At 34.5% G+C, this 22671-nt stretch overlaps 1 protein-coding gene across 2 annotated transcripts; it reads right to left on the reverse strand.

Moving 5' to 3' along the window:
* Positions 1-9372: 9372 nt before the first annotated feature.
* LOC136235916 (uncharacterized) lies at positions 9373-22624 on the reverse strand. 2 transcript variants are annotated; one of them, XM_066026002.1, is made up of 17 exons: positions 22118-22624; positions 21840-22043; positions 21507-21750; positions 20973-21148; positions 19848-19930; positions 19511-19583; positions 18611-18676; positions 18211-18253; positions 16840-16979; positions 16291-16503; positions 15141-15225; positions 14755-15049; positions 13634-13898; positions 13304-13517; positions 12971-13197; positions 12671-12855; positions 9373-9510 (listed from the first exon to the last, which is right to left on the reverse strand). In XM_066026002.1, exons 1-16 carry the CDS (start codon positions 22370-22372, stop codon positions 12706-12708), a joined length of 2733 nt encoding a protein of 910 aa, XP_065882074.1. In that variant the 5' UTR covers positions 22373-22624; the 3' UTR covers positions 9373-9510; positions 12671-12705. The 2 variants fall into 2 exon arrangements, with proteins under 2 accessions (XP_065882074.1, XP_065882073.1); XM_066026001.1 differs by lacking the exon at positions 9373-9510 and having other exon boundaries at positions 12491-12855; positions 22118-22623.
* Positions 22625-22671: the final 47 nt, after the last annotated feature.

Genomic DNA, 22671 nt, shown 5'->3' on the forward strand with positions numbered 1-22671 from the left:
TTTTGTTTGATAAACAATAAATGGTCAAACTATGATTGTTCATATCCAAAGGCAGCTAGAGATTCTGTGAGCTTGGCATCTCATTGGCGACTTGCTTGCTTTAAACCATACAAGAACTTGATCAAACGACAAACTTTAGGTTTTTCTTGAGTTTATTGGAATCCCTAAGATAGGACCATATATGTATACTTCTTTATTCAAAATGCCTTGTAGGAAAGCATTATTGGTATCTAGGTGGAAAACACCCCAATTATATGCTGGTGCAACTACTAAAATGGTTCTTATTATTGCCATCTTTACCACTAGAGAGAAAGTGCCAAAGTAGCATATACCCTCAGTTTGGGTGTATCCGTAACAAGTCTTGCCTTGTATCTTTCTAAAGAATCGTCTTCCTTGAGCTTAACCTTGAATATCCATATCAACCAACTCCCAAGGATTATAATTTTTGTTACATAGCTTTTCTCTAGCATTCATGCTTAACAACTTGATTATAAGTCTTCGGTTCTTCTTTTATAGTTAAAGATAAAGTCTATGCTTTCTGTCTATTTGAAAGTTTATCAAAGTTCAAAACTTCAGAGAAAGAATACTTAGAATGACTCTTAGTATGATCAACTTGGGAATACAAATTATTACACAAGAAATCTTTCAAATGCGTGGGGTGGGGGGGGGGTGCTCGTAGCCAAAGCAGCCACAAGCTTGTTACTAACTTTCTCCTTAATGGTAGTTTCATCTTTATGATTCCTTTTTTAACGACATCGAATAATATTTTTTTAATCTAAGGGTCATAGTCTCTAGCTATCTTATATACGATAACATGGTCAAGACGTGCCACATTGCCTCCACCCTTCTAAACATCTTCTCCCTCATGACCCGCAGACGAGCACTTATCCATACTGTGACCATATAGACACACTCAAAGGAAATGGAATGCAATCCCTCATACTTTATTGGAAATATTTTATGCCTCAATTTATACTTTGATAAAAGATAACAGTTAAGTTCTACTTCCACACACACTCTAATGAACTTCTCCCTCTTCGCTGATACAGTTGTTTTGTCAACATGATGAACTCTTCCAACCATAGACCCATGTTTGTGAGAAAAAAGAGATTATAGTATTCAATAGGAAGACTAAGAAATTTGACTCATGTAAAGACCTTGTGCACTTAAGCATCTAACGGGTCAAAAATCGGTTTCTAAGGTTGCACGATTATACTAACCAATAAGAAAATAAAGAGAATAAACTAAATAATCCTTATCATTAGAATAACTAGTCGAAGACCCGTGCATCACACTGGATGTATAATATTATTTAATAAATTTTATGATTGATAATTTAAATATTATATTAATTTTGTAAAAAATTTTATGATAATGTTTGAATTGTTGATTAATTCTTTGAATAAATCGTAATATTAATTAATAGTAATAAATAATCTTTCATATTATTGTAGTATGATAATAAAAATGCTTCCAATATTTTGTAGTATTTTTTATTTTATATATATCTTATGTAATATGAGTCGAATTTCATTTTATCAGACAAATAATAATATAATTTAACATAAAATTTGAAAAGATAAATATAAAAAATATTTGACCATTTTACATAACAATTTATTTCAAACCAAAATATATATTTTTTATTTCACTTATAGTTTATAATTTTTCACTTTTTTATTGTAAAACTAAATTGTAAAATAAATTTAGAAATTAAGTATTATTAATTAATAAAGAATTTAAATGGAAGCGGTTTGGGTTCAAAAAAATTTCCAATCATTTTTTATCCATTGAGTAGAGAACTTATCGAAACTTGAACTTGTAAGAGAGAATAATGTTCATCTTTCATATCCAAATAACTTTATCAATATATGAACGGGTGTCGGAGCTCTAGAGAAATGTCATCCCTCTGCCATCAGAACTGAAAACTTTTTTATTCTGTGGTTCTAGTTTGAGGAGGAAGAAGGAAGTTTGTTTTTTTCTTCCTCTTCCTACCGAGTTAAATTTTTATGTTTTTTATTGTTATTTTTTTGTCTGTATTTATATATTTTATCTGATACCTTTATCCATTTGAATTATATCAACGCTTTATTATTCTTTCGTTTATACCTTTTTTGAATTTAGCAAGAGCGGAAATGAATTATCTTATCCCTTGATCAATAGATCTATGTGGTTGCAACAAAAGAACTGACTCAGATCCGAATATTTAGAATAGTCTAAATGATAAAGATTGGATTGCATATGCTTTTGTACAGATTTAGATTTACGTGAAGCACATGTTTTTTTATATTTTTATGCCTTTTATGACCTTTGCTCTTTATATGGACCTTAATTTCTAATCTAGATTTATTAGAAATTCAAAACATCCTAAGATTTAGATTTAATAAGCCTGCGTTTAGCGATAAATGGTCAAATTTATTTGGTTATTAAATCCATGTGAATACTTATGTATTTTAATTTAGGGTAAATTTCAAAAAAAACCCCTGTGGTTTGATGGTGTTCCAAAAAAACCCTTGTGGTTTGTTTTTACAAAAAAAATGACCGTGGTTTCGCCGTTATCCGAAAAACGGAAAATGACTTAACAGTGTTAAAAATGCTGACGTGGCGAAGGGTAAAATTGGAAATTCCAAATTTTTTATTTTTTTTTAATTTTCTTTTATTTTCTCTTTTTCTTTCCTTTCTTTCTTCTTCTTCACCGTCTATTTCTCTCTCTCCCCCGCAAATCCTCCACCGCTCTTTATCGACCGGCCGATGAGTTCTTCTACAAAGGTCAGTTGTTGCCTCTTCATCTCTCTCCTCGCATCTCTATGGTCTGTTCTCTCCTTCTAGCTTCCTCCAGCACTTCCTCCTCCTCCGATACTACCACCACCGCTTCTCGTGACTCCACCGGAAGCTCCAACGACTCCACCTCTTCCTTCGCCAGCGATTTCGTCTTGCTCGGTGATTGCGATTCTTCTAGACCGAGTTCCGTTACTGAAGATGATGAGTTCCGGCGGATTAACAACTTCAATTACAATTCGAATCAGACCAAGAAGGGGAGTAAATACTTCTCGCTCTCGAGATTCTCTTCTGTGTTTAAGAAAGAGCCGAAGATTAACCGCGAAAACGATGTTGTCATCGGTTCTTCTGTGAAAAGGATGAGCGCCACTGCGAAGGAGGTTATAAGGAAGTAAATGAAGAAAGTGAAGCTGTTCTACGAGAAACTCTTGCAGAAACAACAGCAGCAAAAAATGGAAAACTTAAATCCATTGCCGACGGCAGTGACGACGATATTCACAAAACAAGATAGATCTGATGTAATATCTGTGAAGAACGGGGGAAAAGATAGCAATGGATTCGATCTCCAACTCAAGCTGTCCGTCGTCGATGCGATCATCTCCAACTCATTCCGGTGTGCTTTCTAGAAATGGATTCATGAGTTCAAAGGTCGGCGGCGGAATGTGTTATGCAGATAACAGTTCATCAATGGAGGAGTTCTTAGAAGAAGAAGAACAAAGAAAAATAAAAAATTAAAAAATTTGGAATTTCCAATTTTACCCTTCGCCACGTCAGCATTTTTAACACTGTGTAAGTCATTTTCCGTTTTTCGGGTAACGGCGAAACCACGGTCCTTTTTTTTGTAAAAACAAACCACAATGGTTTTTTTGGAACAACATCAAACCACAGAGGTTTTTTTAGAACAACATCAAACCACGGTCCATGTGATAAAGATTGGATTGCATATGCTTTTGTACAGATTTAGATTTACGTGAAGCATATGTTTTTTTATATTTTTATGCCTTTTATGACCTTTGCTCTTTATATGGACCTTAATTTCTAATCTAGATTTATTAGAAATTCAAAACATCCTAAGATTTAGATTTAATAAGCCTGCGTTTAGCGATAAATGGTCAAATTTATTTGGTTATTAAATCCATGTGAATACTTATGTATTTTAATTTATTTATGAGTATGAAATGAAAGCAACAAAAAATATATATTCTTAAAAAAAATGATGAAAATGTATGAATTATCCAATATAGTACTACTTTACAGGCAACACTCCAATAACATGAATAAGAATTAAACTAAATTATATTATATTATAGTCCACGTGCTTTTTGACTAATGGTCATTGATTTGTACCAATGCAGCCTCTTTCTTTACTATTCCAATATTAACTTTTCTTTTTCCTGTCTGCCAGACCATAAAAAAAGGGGTTCTGTTAAACCTAGCTCAAATTCCCACCTCTAGCTTCGTGAAAGGACGAAATTACCCCTTCATGGGTTTTGGGGAGGAAAAAGCTATTTTTTTACTCTCCCGACACGCGGGCGTGTGTCTATCACGCATCACCGTGTGGTCGGGCGTGATAGCCCCACGCCTCAATATGTGGTTGGGTGTGATCTCTACACGCCTCACCGCAAGGTCGGGCAGTTGGCTGTCACGTCCGACCATGCTGTGAGGCGTGGGGCTATCACGTCCGACCACGCAGTGAGGCGTGATATCCACACGCACGCATGTCGGATTGGCAAAAAAAATAGCTTTTTAACCCCGTAAATAGTTCGTTAAACCCGTAAATAGGTCGTTAAACCCGTAAATACAGAATTGTACTTAACAAATAAAATTTAAAAACATAAAAATTAAAATAAACATTAATAAACATAAACATTTATAAACGTAAAAGAGTAAATATAATATCTACAACAAAAAGTGTTTAAATGTATGAATTTCTACAACAAAAAATCAGCTCGCCCGACGCCACGCATCCATAAACTCATCCATCTCCCTCTTAATGCGTGGAACATCCTCGTCAGATCGGTGGGTAGCCGATAGTTGGGTGACACGCCACAACCAGCTAACCCACTGCAAAAAAAAATTAATAAATAAATATTAAAAATTAAACACATATAAACTAATACTAAATAATAATATTAAATAATAATAAACTTACAAATTCGCTGTTGGCGCGCATGCTGTACCGGTCCAGCCTGTGGTGCATGAAGGAGATGGGGATGCGAATATCGCCTATACCAGTCCATATAAGCAGGATCACAAGCAGTGGGATCGTATCTAACTGGTCGGCATCTCCTCCGATCAATGCCCCGAGCCAATGGAAATCTCCGCCAGGTATCCTCAACTGTGACTAAGGAATGCGTGAGCTTATACGCTATAGATCTCCATGGCCGTACTGCTTTATCAGGTCTAATACGCTCAGCTGGGATAGGCTGAGTATATCCGACCTGTCGCAGCGCTCGATCGGGCATATACGGCTCGACGATGTCTCTACACCGTATCCAACCGGCGTATGACACTCGAAGCCGATCATCATCGGGGACAGGACCATAAGGTAACCACGTCACCTAGAAAAAAGTAATACTCAATAAAAAAAAAAATAATATACTATAAATAATACTTAAATTAATTCTAAAATTTTATAAAATACCTCTGCTGCCGTCATACGGTCCAGCTGCCCACGAAAGGTATCTAGTCGGGCGGTCGTCTTGCCTGGTACCTCGACCTCCCATCTCAGTGCACGGGCATGGTCAGCTGGGATCAAGTGAGCTCCTCTATGCGGCCGGAACACCGGAAAATACTCGTATATCCATGCCTGCAGTAGGGTCAAACATCTGTATATACCTGAACAGTCTCCTCTGCTCGCTATCCCCAACTGTCGGTACAACATGGCTAGTGTAGCAGACCCCCATAATAGTCCAGCTGCCCCGTTGACACCGCTGTAAACCTCAGCAAGATGGACCGGCCTAATCCTATCTCCACTCTTGTCAACAAACAGAGTGAATCCAAGCATAAGCCACATCCACGTTGTGGCCCGAGTAGCGTTATCCCTACCCTCGGTCAGAAGCCCCTGTACAGCCCCAACAAATACACCTCCACCACCCCATAAATGTCGGGTCGGCAACAGAAGCTCAGCCTGACTCACCTCAAACATCATCATGCACATGGCATGAAGCCCGTCAGTAGGGGGAGACTCGGACACCATCGGACCGTCGATCGGGATCCGAAGAATCCGCCACACATCATGCACCTGGATAGTCATCTCCCCGAACGGCATGTGGAAGGAGTTCGTATCGGGCTGCCACCGCTCCATGAACGCAGTCAACAGCGGAGTGTCGAGGTTCTTAAACATGGCATGTGGAAGGTGAGACAAACCAGTCCTCTCGATCATCTCCCTCAGCTGTAAAATGACACATATACAATTTATACAATTACTGAATGTTTTTTATGTTTATAGTTAAAAATACAAATTACAATAAATTTTGACACACTATATTATGCTTACCTCGGGTGACGCACCAGAAAACCACTGACACAAATCTCGGCATGCTGATGATCTATTGTAGCATGTCAGAAACGACCGAATCTCTCCTCCCAACATCCGTGAGGCAATATGTCCTAGAAAACTAGGAATCACGGAACCATCAACGGGACCACCATCAACCGGTGCAGTAACTACTCAGCTCTCGTCCTCACTAGCTTTGGGACGTTTGCTTGTCCCTGAAAATTATAAAATTATATTAAAATATCCTAAAAAAAGTACTAAATTATACTAAAATATACTAAATTATACTAAAATAATAAATTATACTAAAATTATACTAAATTATACTATAATATACTATAATTATAAAATTATAATAAATTATACTAAAATATACTAAATTATACTAAAATACTAAAATATACTAAAATTATACTAAAATTATACTAAATTATACTATAATGATAAAATTATAATAAATTATACTAAAATATACTAATATGCTAAAATTATACTAAAATTATAAAAAATACCTGTACTTGCAAAACGACCTCCTACGCGTTGGGTCGGCTGTCTCCCCGAGGTCGGCTGCTCATCGCTCTCCTCAACCTCGCGATCATGTGCAACTGCAGACTGTCGCACTGCTCGGGCTGCCACATCCAGGTAGTCCTGAAAAGAATCGCTATCAGGCTCTCTGTTATCAAAATCAGTCGCCCCCTCTGATCCATGAATATCGGGCTGATCCACAATCGGCCCCCTCCTCACCTGCTCCGTCGCAGCCCCTCTCAGCCTATGAGTAGATCCATCAATACCACGCAATCTCGTATGCCCTGGTGTATCATCCTCGCCGTCCATATCTAGACGACAAGCAGATGACGGGATGGATTTCCCACCCCTAGTAGGCCGCTCCGTCTACAAAAAAAAATTACACTAAATTAATAAAATTGTAAATAATGTAAATTATACTAAATTTATAAAATTATGCTAAAATACTACTAAATTAATACAATTGATAATAATAAATTACACTAAATTAATAAAATTATAATAAATTATACTAAAGTTATACTCAATTTATACTAAATTATACTAAATTTATAAAATTACCCTAAATTAATAAAATTGTAAAAATCATGCTAATACTATACTAAAATTATACTAAAATTAAACTAAAATTATAAAATTACACTAAATAACTAAAATTTTAAATAATATAAATTTTTATAAAAAAACAACGTGGTTGTAAGGGAATCACGCCCGAACCACTGGGCGGGCGTATGAACATCACGCCATATCAGTGGTTCGAGCGCATGAGTATCACGCCCTACCACTGGTGCGGGCATGTGGCTATCACGCCTGCACCACTGGTCGGACGTGATACTCATACGCCCGACTGCGATTCCGGCGATTTTTTTCAAACTACCAACAGATTCAATTCGATCTAAAAATCAACGAAATAAAGCGGTAAATCTTACCATTTTAGCTTTTCTTTTACGGTTTCTGTCACCATCCATGATTCGGTTCACTAATTTGTCCGGATTTGAGCAAAAATCGTATAGAGTTCTTGAGAGGTTTTGGGTTTTTTCAAATTTAGTGCAAAGGGTAGTTCGGTCTATTCCCGGGGCTAGAAGTATAAATTAGTGGCTGGGTTTAGTAACCCACAAAAAAAACAACATGCTATTCAAATTTCAATACTTTTTGTTTTAATAATTTTAATTTTTGGGAAAAGTACAAAAAAAATGCTTGTGGTTTGCCCAGATTGCAAATAGAGGTACGTGATTTAAAAATTTACAAATAAAGGCATGAGGTATGTTTTATTTACAAAACAAAGTATTATAATTACACAGTTAAGTTCTGATTACAGCTAAAGACATTTTTATCTTAAAAAAAAACTATTCTTACATATCAGCAAAACATATAATCTATCTTAAAAAAAAGTATTCTTACATATCAGCAAAACATATAATCCCAAAAAAACAACTTCCTAAATCGAAACAATAAATAATATGGTGGAATTTTACGTTATTTACTAATCTGACAGTTTATGAACTAAATTGATATTTAAATTCATTTTACACCGTTTCAATTTGAATTTTGGATCTGTGTTTTGTCAATATATAAATATAACAGAAAAAAATTAAAAAAATACTCTTATTGTCATCAATTACTTAAAAGTTTAATTTTAAATACTTTATTTTATAAAAAAAACATACCACATACCTCTATTTGTAAACTTTTAAACTATGGACCTCTATTTGCAAATAAGGCAAACCACGAGCATTTTTTTCGTACTTTGCCCTTAATTTTTTCTATCCGAATTGAATTGGTAATAATGATTTTAGGCTTAATAGGCACCCAACCCCCTAAACTTGTAACTTTTTTTTACCTGGCCCCCTCAACTTAGGGGACAACCTCTCAACCCCCTCAACTTTCCAAAAACATCACATACAACCCCTTACACCCTTATGTTCGGTCAAAATATTGACCCGTGTAAAAAACGTGCTTCACTGTTGACCACACCAATGCCACGTGTCATTTTTTTTAATTAAATTTTTTCATTGAGACCCTGCTCAACGAGCAAGCCCATTTGTGATGTTTTCTACACGGATCAATATTTTGACCGAACATAGAGATGTTTTCTACAAGGGTCAATATATTCAAACGCGTTTTTCTACACGGGTCAATATTTTGACCGAACATAGGGGTGTAAGTTAGGGGTGAGCATGGTCCGGTTCGGTTCAAAAACCGAACCGAACCAAATAAAACCGAACCTAATAAAGACTATTTTATAAACCGAACCGAACCAAATTAAAATTCGGTTCGGTTCAAACCGAACCAAACTATTTCGGTTTGGTTCCATTCCAAACCAAATTAGATATAAATAATAATGTTTCCTGTAACTTTTTTTTTTTTATTTAGAACGTTTACATTATATATGTCAATTTTGCTTTGTTATAAAGCATACAATCCAAAAACAATGTTGCTGGAACTTTTGTTCCAGGAACTTATTTTTATAATTTTAAAATAATTAAAATCTCATCATATCATATCATTCTAATTCTAAATCCATAACCATAATAGTCTAAAATAATAATCCATTATAAATTAGTTCCAAATAAACTAAAATAATAATCCAATATAAATTACTCTCAAAATAATAAAATTGATTGATGTAAGTACTAATAATAACTAAAATAACAGTCTTGAAGTTTAAAGTCCAAATTAAACTTTATCAACCAAGTTTGAATTTAAACCTACAAAATAAAAAACGTAAAAAATAAAAAGTTAGTTCACCCGAAACAAATTAGATCATAGAATACAAATACAAACATAAAAAATAAAAATAGAACATATAATAAGTTTACAACACAAATAGAAACACAATTTATGAAATAATTAGAATTTTAATGATTAGTAAATATTAGTATTACCACTCATAAAGATATGAATAGAAATTTGCACATAATCACTAAAAGAAATAATTTGCTATGCATGTACCTCTTATATAATTTTATGGTTGGGAATTTAACAGCACATGAACAACACTAATTGTTTTCCATATATATCTTATTATATACCTAAACAATTGTTTTAATATATGTACTAATATTATCAACAGAACCAAAACATGAACAGCACCAATTGTTTATTAAGAAAACGTAATAAAACATGAACAGAACCAATTGTGCTTTATAATATTATCAACAGAATTAATTGTTTTTCATATACATTATATTTAAGAAAACGTGAACAGCTTGTCTATTATTGATAGTTGTATATTTAAGAAAACGTGAACAACTTGTTTATTATTTAAGAAAATCTGCCAATTCGTACCTTTTTCAGACTCTCAATCAGTCTCCTGGTAATCAGTAAGCGGCAAGACTATTTTCGCACGAAGGAGTACGACAATTTTGCACCGGATTAGATGAATAGAGGGTGGGCAAACTCAATCGACTTGCTTGGAAAGTCGACAGAAAGAAATAACAGAGAGAGAGAGAGCGGCTGCTGTGGAGTTGAGTTCCTCTCTTTCTCGACTTTCTCTGCTAATTTATAGTGTTAGGTTTGAAATAATTATAATAGTCTGGTTTGTAGTAGGAATGGGTTAATAGATTGATTTGTATTGGGAATAGGTTATTTTTAATAATCAAATAATATTTTAATTCGGTTTTTAGGTTTTTTCGGTTTATACCCAAACCAAACCGAACCGAACCGAAAACCAAAGTTGTATAAAAATAAGAACCAAACCGAACCAAACTACAATCCGGTTCGGTTTGGTTTTTTCGGTTAGGTTTTTTAGGTTTTCGGTTTTCGGTTCGGTTTTGCTCACCCCTAGTGTAAGTGGCTGTATGTGATGTTTTCAGAGAGTTGAGGGGGTTGAGAGGTTGTCCCCTAAGTTGAGGGGGGCAGATGAAAAAAAAGTTAAAAGTTTAAGGGGTTGAATGTCTATTAAGCCATGATTTTATCCAAAGTTGAGAGACGTGCAGCAAATAAAAAGGCAAAAAGCATCATTAGGCTTCTGATCTTTCGTTTTTTTATTTATTAAGTTCTTGATCATTTATTTAGATACATTAAGCCCCTGATCATTTATTTTTTGTCTCATGAAGCCTTTTATGATCAAATTAGTAAGTTATGAACATTTAATTCTGTTAAAAATACGTTATTAAGTTCATCTGTATTTGAAATTATTAAAAAAATATATTTTTTACGGTTTGAATTAAGATTTTTATAGTTTTTGTATAACCACGTTACACATCCAAAACTGCATTTAAATTTTTTTTTTTTTTTGAAAAATTAAAAATATGATTCATAGTAAATATAATATTAAACAATTTTAATTCTTGAAAATTTTCATTTTGAGATCGTTATCGGCCAAATTTGACAAAGTAAAAAAATGCAAAATTTTGCAACCACAAGATTGCGTTTGTAAAGAAAAATATTATAGGCATCTATCTCCAAATCCGTGTAACCACATAGCATCTATTTATAAATTATAATTAACCCTAAATTGTATCCAGTATTGTGATTTGTGTAAAATTGGAAAACCAAAGGCAGTTGGAAAGAAGCTGGAAAGTGTTATAATTGTTAAATAAAATAGTTGGCCACCCAACTCTAACAACTAGTACCTGCCCTGCCCTTCTATATTCAACCATTTTAACACTTCAAATACTGTGTAATTTCGTATCACAAAATAGTAACTGTCGTCTTGTGATTTTCAATGTTAATAAAAGCTAATGGAGTTTGTTTTGGTTTACAAATTTATAACCGAATCTGTTTGCGAGACTTCTAATTAGGTTTCGTTACTCTTTTAAGTTGTCCATCTGTTTCTACAAAAACGCTTTTGAAAAAGAAACAGTGAAAAACCAAATCAAAATTGAAAAAATGTAGCTGGATGAATAAAAAACGAAATCCGAGGAATAATTTAATTGAATTTGGTAGATTCTTATAAGAATAAAATAAAAAAATGAATGTGAAAAAAGAAGTGAAACAGGAAAAAGTGACTGAACAGAAAACAGCAAAGAAGGTTCTAAAGAATTCCTATGAATTTCAGAGATTCAATGAAATAAGCAAAAATAAAGTCTCATCAAATGTTGCTTTCGGATTGGCCTAATTCATATAATTAATTACCTAGTCAAAGACAGATCAAAGGAAAAAGGAAATCTCTGGAAAATAATTATTCACATTTGACTTCATTATTCATCATTATTATTTTAATTTTCAATAGCTCCCACCATATATTTCACTATCTTACATGGAAACAGAAACAGAAGCGGAAATGAACATCAGAAAACGTAATTTTTAAAAACTGTAGGAAACGAAAACGTAGGGAAAACGTGTAAATATTAAAAATATAGAGGCATGTTTATAAATATTTAAAATATAATAATATATTTAAAAAACAAGATAAAGAAAATTCAAACCCAATGAAGATTCAAGAGACAGGAATTATAGGAGAAACAAATATAGGTAAGTTCGTTAAATTGAAGGAATCATCAGTCGAAGAGAAAGTTCGAATTTTCCTACTGAATAGAAATTGCAAAATATAAAGTATGAATTTCCAAAATTTTAGTTGAAATAGGTAGAAGAAACTGTTTAAAAACTGAGAGACGCGTTTCATATTTTGGGCAATTACGGAAACGTGCTTGGAAACGTTTCGTACCAGTTTCCGAGAAGTGAAACACGTGTCATGAGGAGTTTCTCACTAAACCCAGTATTATAAAATTAACATGCAAAAAGTTATAATAATGGTTTGATCATATTAATAAAATAACCAATAATGCTCTACAGATACAAAATTTGGGGACAAAAGAGACTATAATAGCACCCAAAAAGCCTACTACTTGGACATTTCAAGACACTACCTGTATGAACCAAAATTGTAAAAATTGAGAGAGAAGTGTGGCGAAAATAGGTTACCTAAAATCATAGATCACAACAGCTGAAGTGTACAATCAAAACTGAGAATTGCTGAGGAAAGTGAGAATGCATCTCCCACTTTGGAACAATTTATCCACTCTCTGCCAAACCGCGCATTGGGTTTCTAAGAGCTTCCTTGCCTTGTCTTGTAATCTCGATTGGCGTCGTATTGTTTCACCATGTATCTGAAACACAAAGACCATGCATTGAGGTATTAGTATATGCATAACTTGTCGCCCCAGAAAAAGCAACCAGAATCCGAGGAATGATTCGAAACGCGAGCTCAGAAGAAAGGTGTACCTTTAAGAACAATCTAATAACAGCCTGTACAAACTCAAAATTGTTTCTGCAAGATATCTCATGAATGAAATAATCAAGCATCAGCTCAATCGCAACAAACTCTGGTCTTTTATCTAGCTCTTGCTCATCATCACCCTCATCGTCTTCATCAATTATTTGAAGCATTCGAAGTTCCATATCCAGAGTTGACGGAGACAAACCTTTGATATAATCAGTAAACGTTGAAACTGCAAGAGTTTTAATTGTGAAATTGTGAGATCACCATAATATTGAAAGCAATATTTATCAGACTCATAAATGAAGATAGTATAGATAAAGTACAAGAACTCGTACAATTTTCTAGATCGGCAGATGATTGAAGGACTCGCAGAAACTGAGATGATAAGTCGAGTTTCATTTGAGTGTTTTCCACCTGGTTAACTTTAGCATCCTCATTCGACGGCTCAGTGGGTTTAAACAACACTTCTCCAGACAGTGATGGAATTGTAGGCAAGAAGAAAGGAGCATTTTCAGGCTTCTTAGGGGGCTCAATTGGCTTGTTACGTATCTGAATTACATACAAAGATTTAGGATGAGAACATTTAAGATGATGATAGAAGAAATCTTATGAAACCGAAACAGGGATATTGCATCATAAAGAATATGAAAAATTGAAAAGAAGACCTTTATAATGTCTAGGTTGATCAAGCCCTGCCATTGGCTTTTGGGCAATAAAGAAAGAGTAACAAGTTCCGGAATTTGATGAATGGAAGTTGAAAAGCTAGAAGATTCCTCGGCATGTGGTAATGGCTCTGAAGTAGGCTTATTAGAGTCCTGATCTTGAGAACCTTCAGCTGAAGAGACAGATGGCAATTTGACTTTCACTATTTGTTTTCCACTTGCATAAGAATCAATAGTTGAAGCCCCGGAAAACATCGATTGATTAACCCTGAAGAATAACAGCTATAAATACTGAGTTCTCATTTTCCTTTTAAATAAAACATATGATGAACATTACAAGTGCTTCTACCAAATTTGATGGGAAAATGAGTACACAAGAACATCCTATGAGATTCCAAGTTCCAAGTGCTAACCAAGAGTGAAAATATAATACGGGCTGAATACTTAGTGTAAGCATTTTAATATTAGATTATCATTTAAAAACAACTATGTTGCACGGAACCTTTATTTTAAAGAGTTTCCACGTTACACAAACGTTTTAGTTTCTGAAACTTTAACCTTCGAATCAAGTTTCTGTAATTTTAAAAAAAAAATGAAAATTGGTTTCTTAGAATTTGGAAACCTATTTCTTAAAATAAAATCCGTCTTTAGAAAGAGACCGACATTATCAAGACTCCTAATCAATCTCATTGCATTAAAACCATAAATTTTTTACAGATCAACTCCTTCAAACTTTCAAAATGAAAAAACTTATTTTTGCTTTCCTATTATACAATTTTTACATTTAATTTTTATTATTTATATATTAAAAGTTAAAAGTAATTCTTAAAAATTATAAAGAAAAACCGCCATATATTTATTTACTATTTACATGTTTCCCCACATTTATGTTTCCTATATTTTCCATAAACATGGTCTCCCAGTGTCCATTTCTGTTTCAGTTTTCGTTTCAGTGCAACATAGGAAAGCAATAATGTAATCCATAACCTTCTATTGTTAGTAATAATGTAAGGTTAAGATTTTCCATGCAACCTTATATTGAAGCTTAAACAGAAAAGCTATCAAATTACGGAAAGCAGCCCTAGGTTATAAAACAAAGATGATACACAAAGTTAAGGATTTACCACAAATAGACTCCGTTTTGATCAACATGGGTTGTGGCTAATACATCCAAATTCGGTGATAGGGACAGTGCTGTGATAGGCACCTCAACATGGATTGCATCTATTTGTCTGGCTAGAATGACATCCCAAATTCTAAGAGTCCCATCCATGCTGCTTGACAAAAGCCATTTCCCATCTTCACTAAAACATAAATCCGTAACACGGTCAGTATGACCCTCAAATTTGCGAACCATTCTTAGCGCCACGACATCAAACAAACGTATAACTAAATCATCTGCCACAGTAGCCAAAAGACCTGTGACATTATGAAGAAAAAAAATGATTAGAACATTGGAAGAGAGGCTGAAAGACGTAACTAAAATATTTCACCAAAAAGATGATCCAACCATTGAGACGATGATAGACGATCTTAACCAAAGAACACCCAATATCCCATCTGGATTTTAGTTCACGTCCTTTGAAATCCCAAACCTGCAACGAAAACTACAGTTAGAAATGAAAAAACTCCAATATAAATTAGCTTGCTGAAATCAAGCAATTTATATATAGCTAAAGGATATCATATCAGCAATTCATAGCACAAACAAAGATCATATACAGTTTGCGATTGGGAGAAAACATATCTCATAGAGTCCCTAAACATAAAAGGGGTTTCTAATCAATTATAGGCCATTTACATAGCAAAATATGGCTTTGATTATGATAATATTATATTTTAGTGATAGATAGCAATCAAAATCAGAAAAACACAATATTCTTAGGAATATTAACCTTCATACAAACAGTACTTCAAATTTTAAAATTAAATAAAAATTGCATTTTGAGAGGATGAAGGGCACACTCCAGGGTTAGGCGCAAACCATCACTAGTAACAGGTCCAGATCATAAATTGATCATCATAGGCAAGGAACTTGATAAAAATGTTGATGGCGGATGGGCCTGGGGAACTCCCTAATTCTAATGCAAGGCCCTATTTGTGGAAGGTTTACAATAGGATGGACAGGGGTATCCGTGGCCAAGGAGTTATACATGGTTGAGCTGGCTAATAAGACAAGTGGGGATGTCTCGTGGTAATACAAGGCCGTTACGTAACAGGGTGTGTGTTTGTGGGGTACAAGAAGGGTTCTGCTTCTGGAGGGGAGAGAGGCACTATGAAAAATATTATGTTCTGTTCTCTCTTTTCAGCTAGGCTCTTCATTTAGAGCGAGGAGAAGGGGTGAAGATCAGTTCAGGTCTCACTAATTGGTTTACCTTTGCTGTTTGTAATGTTTACAAGAAATCTCTTTGAGATATTGCATTAACAAAGCTACATGATCTTGTTTCATCAACATTAACAGTGTTATATCTTCTGTTCCTAACAGAACTCAAATCACAATTTTCTTTTTTTTGTTTCTAACCTCACTATACATGTCTCATTTGTGTGTAGGTATATAGACAGGTTAAGTTAGCAGACTCATAAAATGCTAAATATAAATTGTCTTCTTATAAAATCCCCTATAATGCTAAGCATGATACAGGCGCAAATAAAATACTGACCTTCACATCTCCATGGTATCCTGCACTTATCATTAGGGAATTTGTCGAATCACAAGCAACTCCGACAACTTCTCCCTCATGGGCGCAGTTTCTTCTTTCTGATGCATCCGAATATGTGCCTCGGCTAATTCCTGATTGAAGATTGAATCGCTCTATCCAACCACCTGCTGTCCCTAGAACAGCAAAGTTGCCACATGCACTAATGGCACACGCCTGGTACAGAATATGAGGCTCATCAAGAGTTTCAACTTAAAGAAAGATTGCATCTAAAAGATTGTGCATTCTAAGATTTAAAACTTTCAAATTTGAAATTCCAATAACACAACCGATATTGTTGCTGAGACATGTCATCAAATAATGACAATTTTATACCAATATATTTATTTCATTTACCTATTAGGAAAAAAGGCTATCTATCTTTCGAAAATTTAATACTTGAAAATAAAACATTAAATCCTCAATGTATAAGCCATGAAAAGTGAAAACTTGGATGTGCCCTATAACCAAACAAACAACGTATGTAACTATTAAACAGATTGAGGATCCAACCTTAACCGCCGTTGGATTTTCTTGGCAAGGTTTCAGGATATGTTCACCAAGAACAAAATTTTGAAGCCTCCACACATATGCCTGTGAAGTATCCGTATGACATGTAACCACATTGCACCAGTCCCGCTCCCTAATTTCAGCTAAAATTTTGACAAACATTAGGTGAAAATTTCAGAATATTTCAAAGACACACCAACACAAACATAATCTGAAAGGAAAAAAGAATAAGAAAACAGAAATAAGAAGTGATAACTGATAAATAAAAATCTTAATACAGCCATATGAATATTCATCTACTCTCTCGGAATAAAACTCCTATATCTTTCTAATTTTCACAATAATGGCATTGAAAGAAAATATATATTAAATGTTTTATCAAAATAAAGCTACTCTACATAAGATCACTAACATGGACATTGTACATGCATTTAATTAACTAATATTCCTCGTGAAATTAAATCATGTTTTAGCCAGCAAAATGTTCAATCCCTTGATCAACTTAGCAACCAAGAGTAACATCAAACTTATAGCAGCAGAATAAGAATTCAACTCTATAATGCTTTGCCAGATTGCACACCACGTGTGAAGCTTGTAATTCACAATCTCAACTTTATAATAATTTTTTCAGCCCATGTGATATTTGACAGACAAAAATCTGACATCTAAGAAAACTAAAGGAAACCACTTAGCACACCATATACAGTCATTAACACAAATCCAAGACAGTACCTTCACAAACAGTTTGGAAGAAAGGTGCAATAAAAACCAGTTATATCACAAAAAGATCCTTCATACTGTTCGAAGTTTTTTCCCAAAAAACCCTTCTTAAAAGAGGGCACAGCATACATGGTGTAGGAAAAAACAAGAGAGAATTTAACTTATACTGTACAGTATTATCATCCTCCACGATGACCCCAAGACTACAACCCAAAACAGTCTCCTACTTCAAAATTCGATAACATAATATAATCCCTTATTCAACACCCTAAACCATCACCAGCCTATTGATAGTTTTATCATCTAACAAGGATCCCCAATCCCATGGTTAGCCTCTACAGGCAATTAAAAAATCTATCCAAGTATCCCCAATCACACAGTTAGCTTCTACAGCCAATTAAAAAATCTATCCAAGTATGTCTTGACTCGAGCCATTTCTGGAAACCCCAATACATGTCATCGAGTTAGCAATTAGCATACACAATTATTGCAGCCCCAATTCCCAGACGAATCTCTTCTGGATGTTTTTAATCCAAATTGCAATACATTATTGTCCTTTAGAACTATGGTATGGAACAATTCAGCCATGGACACATTCAGAATTTCATTCTACATAGTTCATTGAAAAGCATTCTTTCTAGAGAAAGATCATACCACAATCAAATGCAATAACAGGCTTCAATTTCAATTCTTCTTCCTGCAAATTAAGCAAAAACAAAGACCCAGTAAGCAATTTAGCACTTTTTTAGAGAAATAGCAATTTTAGACCAAAGAAATGACTTCTTGTAGCTCTCGATCAAACATTGAAGCACAAATAAGAAGATCCAAATCACGAGGACTTCTATACACGCTTAAAGATTCTAAGAAACTCATCATGTGAATCATAGTTTAAGTTATATTACATGTATTGCAGATTTAAAAACAAAACTCATACAGTACAAGAATATGAGAAAATTTCACAAATCAGACTAAAAGCAAACACCCATGTAACCAGAATTCAACCAAACATATTTTATAGTGCCAACCATAATGAAAAGCTCTAGCCTTCTCATACCTTAATCTTGAGTTTCTTGGCTCGCTTTGATATGTGACGCTGGGAAAGCTCTCTACTTTGCTGATCCTGTTGGCAGCATTAAATTGATGGGAATAAATAAGCATTCAATAACAGAGTAACAAGAAAACAGTTTTAAATGAGCATAGTGCTACAATAACATCCAAATGCAATAAACAAATGACAGAACCTATAAAAGAGCAACTGTTCATAGTCTATCTTCGTGCCGAATATGTCTTCACATATGTATAAGATTTCAATGCAGTGAAATGAGAGAGATGATAAACAATATTCTCCCTACTATTTGCCTGTTCGCACCCAGCAGGCAAAAGTAAGAGTTCTCGGTGTAAAAGAGTGAACTTCAACTTTATAACTAGTTATTTGGTAGAAAAGAAGTGTATAAAAGCAGATGCAGGTGAGGAAATATTATACACAAGGAAGAACCATAGGCCAGAAAAGAGAGAGAAAAAAAAAAGAGCAAGATAAAACTTCAGCAGTTCTGTTGACTCTGAATTACAAGATACAGCCTTGGTTTAGGGTAACTTAATCTCATCTACAAGCATAAAGAAACATTCTCAATATTTTCTCCCAACCTAATCCAAGATCTTCCTTAACACTACTATGAAACTGTGCAGTGCATAAGGAAATTTCCCCTGCAAATTCATACATTTATAAGAAGAAAAAAATCCTGCATACATTTGCCATTCCAAAGCTGCAAACAATGGTTGAGGATTAAAATAAAACCATTTTTTTCCACAAGATTAAGTAAATCTAATGCAATGCAACCACATTGGAAGGACTAACAGCTGAACTGCAAAGGGAGTGCAGAACTTTCATAAATATTGGAAAATGAAAAAAACAAAAACAAAACAAAAGAGATATGAGTCAATGCTGATGCCAAACCTGGATTATAGAGAAAAGACGAAATGCACGATCCTGACCAGCAGATAAAATATGTCTCCCATTAGCATAGAACCTGTGGTAATTAAGCAGGTTTTGGAACAACTAAGATTATGTGAAGTGTAAATAATTCCCTAAAAAAGGTACAGTAATTGATAATGAAAAACACCAATTGGTGCTAACTGCTAATGAAAAAGGAAAAGTAACAACGAAACAAAAGTAGAACACAAGCATCAAATACCTTTCTCAGTGAAATACGGAAGCAATCAGTTATGTAAATTGAGAAGTTGACAAATATATAATTCAAAAAATTATATTACAAGTAAATTAGCATTGCTACCTTATGCAACGTGGGGGAGCACTATGTCCACTTCGAAAGCGCAACAGGCGAGGATCTCCATCAGTTGTATCAAAAATCCATACCTAGAGAAAACAAACTTCACTTATTATACAAGTTGATGCATACATCAAAATCCACATGCTACAGTAGTTTTGATCACGAAGCAAATTATACCATGTTTTGGAGAAACCTCTCTTGATAGCTCGTATTCTAATCATCCAACTTAATATCTTATATCTCTATTTTCTCACATAAATCACATTGGATATTTCAAAATCACAATTTTTATGTGCGGTTGTTAAAAAAAAGTGGCAAAATATGGATGAGAACTACATGAAATGCAATTGCAAACTTTGTGTAGATTTATCAGATGGGTAAAAGCTCTACTAAAAGGACACCAAAGGAATCTAAAGACAATGGCTCATTCTTACCATGATCATCCTTCAAATTATTATCCTTCCAATTATTTTCAGGGACTGATACTAGCATGTTCAGCAAAAATATATTTCATCAAATTCCATTCCTAATTCCTCTGTCAAAAAATTTAAAGCCACTTCAATGCAGGTAGATACTGTTTCTTATGTACTCATCTCTCCCTCTCCCTCTCTCCCTCTCTCTTCAGGACAGAATTTGAACCTAAAGAAGAAACGTTTATCTAACCTAACCAGAATTCTCAGACCCCGTAAAATTGCACACTCCAAAAAGAATTGAAAATGGAGAGAGTTCTAATTAGCATACCTAAGAGAACTAATTAATAAGAAAGGAGCTCATGTTAGCATACTTCAAAAGAATTATTTTGAATGTTAGCATACACATACACAAACAGAATTAATAACAATAGACTTTGCATTTGCATAGGAGGAGCTTTTTGTTCTATAGCTCAAATCAGAAGAATTCTACACACTGATGTATCAAATCTAGAATTACAGAGAAAACACTCATGGGAAAGTGGAGAATTCTTGTTGCAATGGCATCCATCAAGGCCCACAAACTCAAGTATTTATAATTAAGAATAAGAAGATATAAATTAACTAGCTTATGTGGTATGTGATAATTAAATTCATCTATGAAAAAATTCAAAGCAAGAACTCAAAAAATAATATTCAAGGACTGACTTATCCTTACTTTAATTGAGTTGTCCGCTGAAGCACTCATCAAGACGGGTTCATTAGCAAAAAAGTGCAAATTAAGTATTGAATTATCATGAGCCTCTCTAATGACTGATTGGAGCTTTCTCTTCTCAAGATTCCATATGCTTATAACACCAGATGAACTTCCAGAAGCTAGAAGTGGCTTCCCATCTAACAGAAAAGCAACACAGTCAACATATATTCATACAAGCCCAAAACTAATTAGTTGCTAATGCTACTTCAGTTCATATGTTCAAGATGACAACATGCCTGAAGTAGTATATTAAAGAATTACAAAAGACTTTCTCGGCAACTTATTTACTACGAACATCTAATTGTGTTACTTCACTCTATCTATAAGATGAGCAATAAATGAAAAAGTAACATGTAATTGTTCAATTGCAAATGCAACATTGTTTGAAGGGCCACAAATATTGGAAGCCCTAGCACTATAAACATTAAATATAATATACTATGAAGCCATTCAGCCTCATTGGAATAATAGTAAAGGCTCTGAGAAATTGATTACCAGTACTGAAACACAAGGCAGTCACTGAGCCTCTAGTAGAATGAGAAAAGGTAACCAACTCTTCATCACAACGAATATTATGGACATGAATCTTTCCATCAGCACAACCTACTGCAATAACATCTAAAGCAGGCGATGATACACAACTAGTAATAGGAGAATTCCATCCCTTGAATTCATAAAGCTTTTTTTTAGTACTGATGTTCCAGAGCTGCAAAGAACCCTCCTGACTCCCGAGAACAACCTGCTTATATTACAAAATTCTTCCTGAGAAAATGTGCAGCTAAAACTTAACAAATAATAATATCACGAAGTGGTTACAAACAAGATTACCTTGTTTAGATAAGTATCTGGGTGCATTAAGCAGGTAGGTTTAAATTTATCATCTAGCAAGATGTGCGCAATTGGGGCCAGATTATTTTCAATTCCTTTAAAAGCCCATATGAACATATTACCATCAATATCTACGCTTAGAATATGATCTCCAAACAGCAGCAACAAATTAACTTTAGCGGAATGTCTACTCCAAGTAGCAACCTGCCAAACAGCAACAATTTATACATCAATGATCTTTCTCTCTCTCTTTTAGGTTCTTCCCAAATTAAATTTACCTGTTCAGCGCGCTTAAAAACGGCAATGTCCTTTCCGTAGGCAGCGAAAGTGAAATCTCTAAAGGAAGCAAGGGCACGGATTTTCTTTGGAAGCTGTGGGCTAACGATAACTAAGTTGAGCTTAGCGCAATTGTAAACCTGAAAGGCTTTACCAACACTGACAGTGACAAAAGTTTCAGTGCCTAATCGCTGGACGACGAAAGGTATAGTGCTTGTAATGTATCCAATTGCTCTATAGGGTTCGAAAATCCCCATTTTTTTCCTAACAGGAAACCGCTGCAAGAAGCTGAATGACAAAATTTCAATCTCTCAGCCAATCAAACGGAGGCAAGAACCGATCACCTTAAGGTGAGTGGTTAGTCGGACTTTGCTAAGTTGAAGCTTCTTTTTTAGCAGCAAGAAAACTATGGAGAAGGCAGTAGTAGTTTCACAGGTGGTGGTGGTGGTGGTGGTGGTGGTTGTGCAGAGGCGGCCGTTTTGGACAGCAGAGGGAGGAGAAAAGCAAAAGAGAATGGAAGGGTTTAAGGTTTTTGGATTAGTACTTAAACTTTGCT

This window comes from Euphorbia lathyris, chromosome 7 (assembly GCF_963576675.1).
Source record: "Euphorbia lathyris chromosome 7, ddEupLath1.1, whole genome shotgun sequence".
NCBI lineage: Eukaryota > Viridiplantae > Streptophyta > Magnoliopsida > Malpighiales > Euphorbiaceae > Euphorbia > Euphorbia lathyris.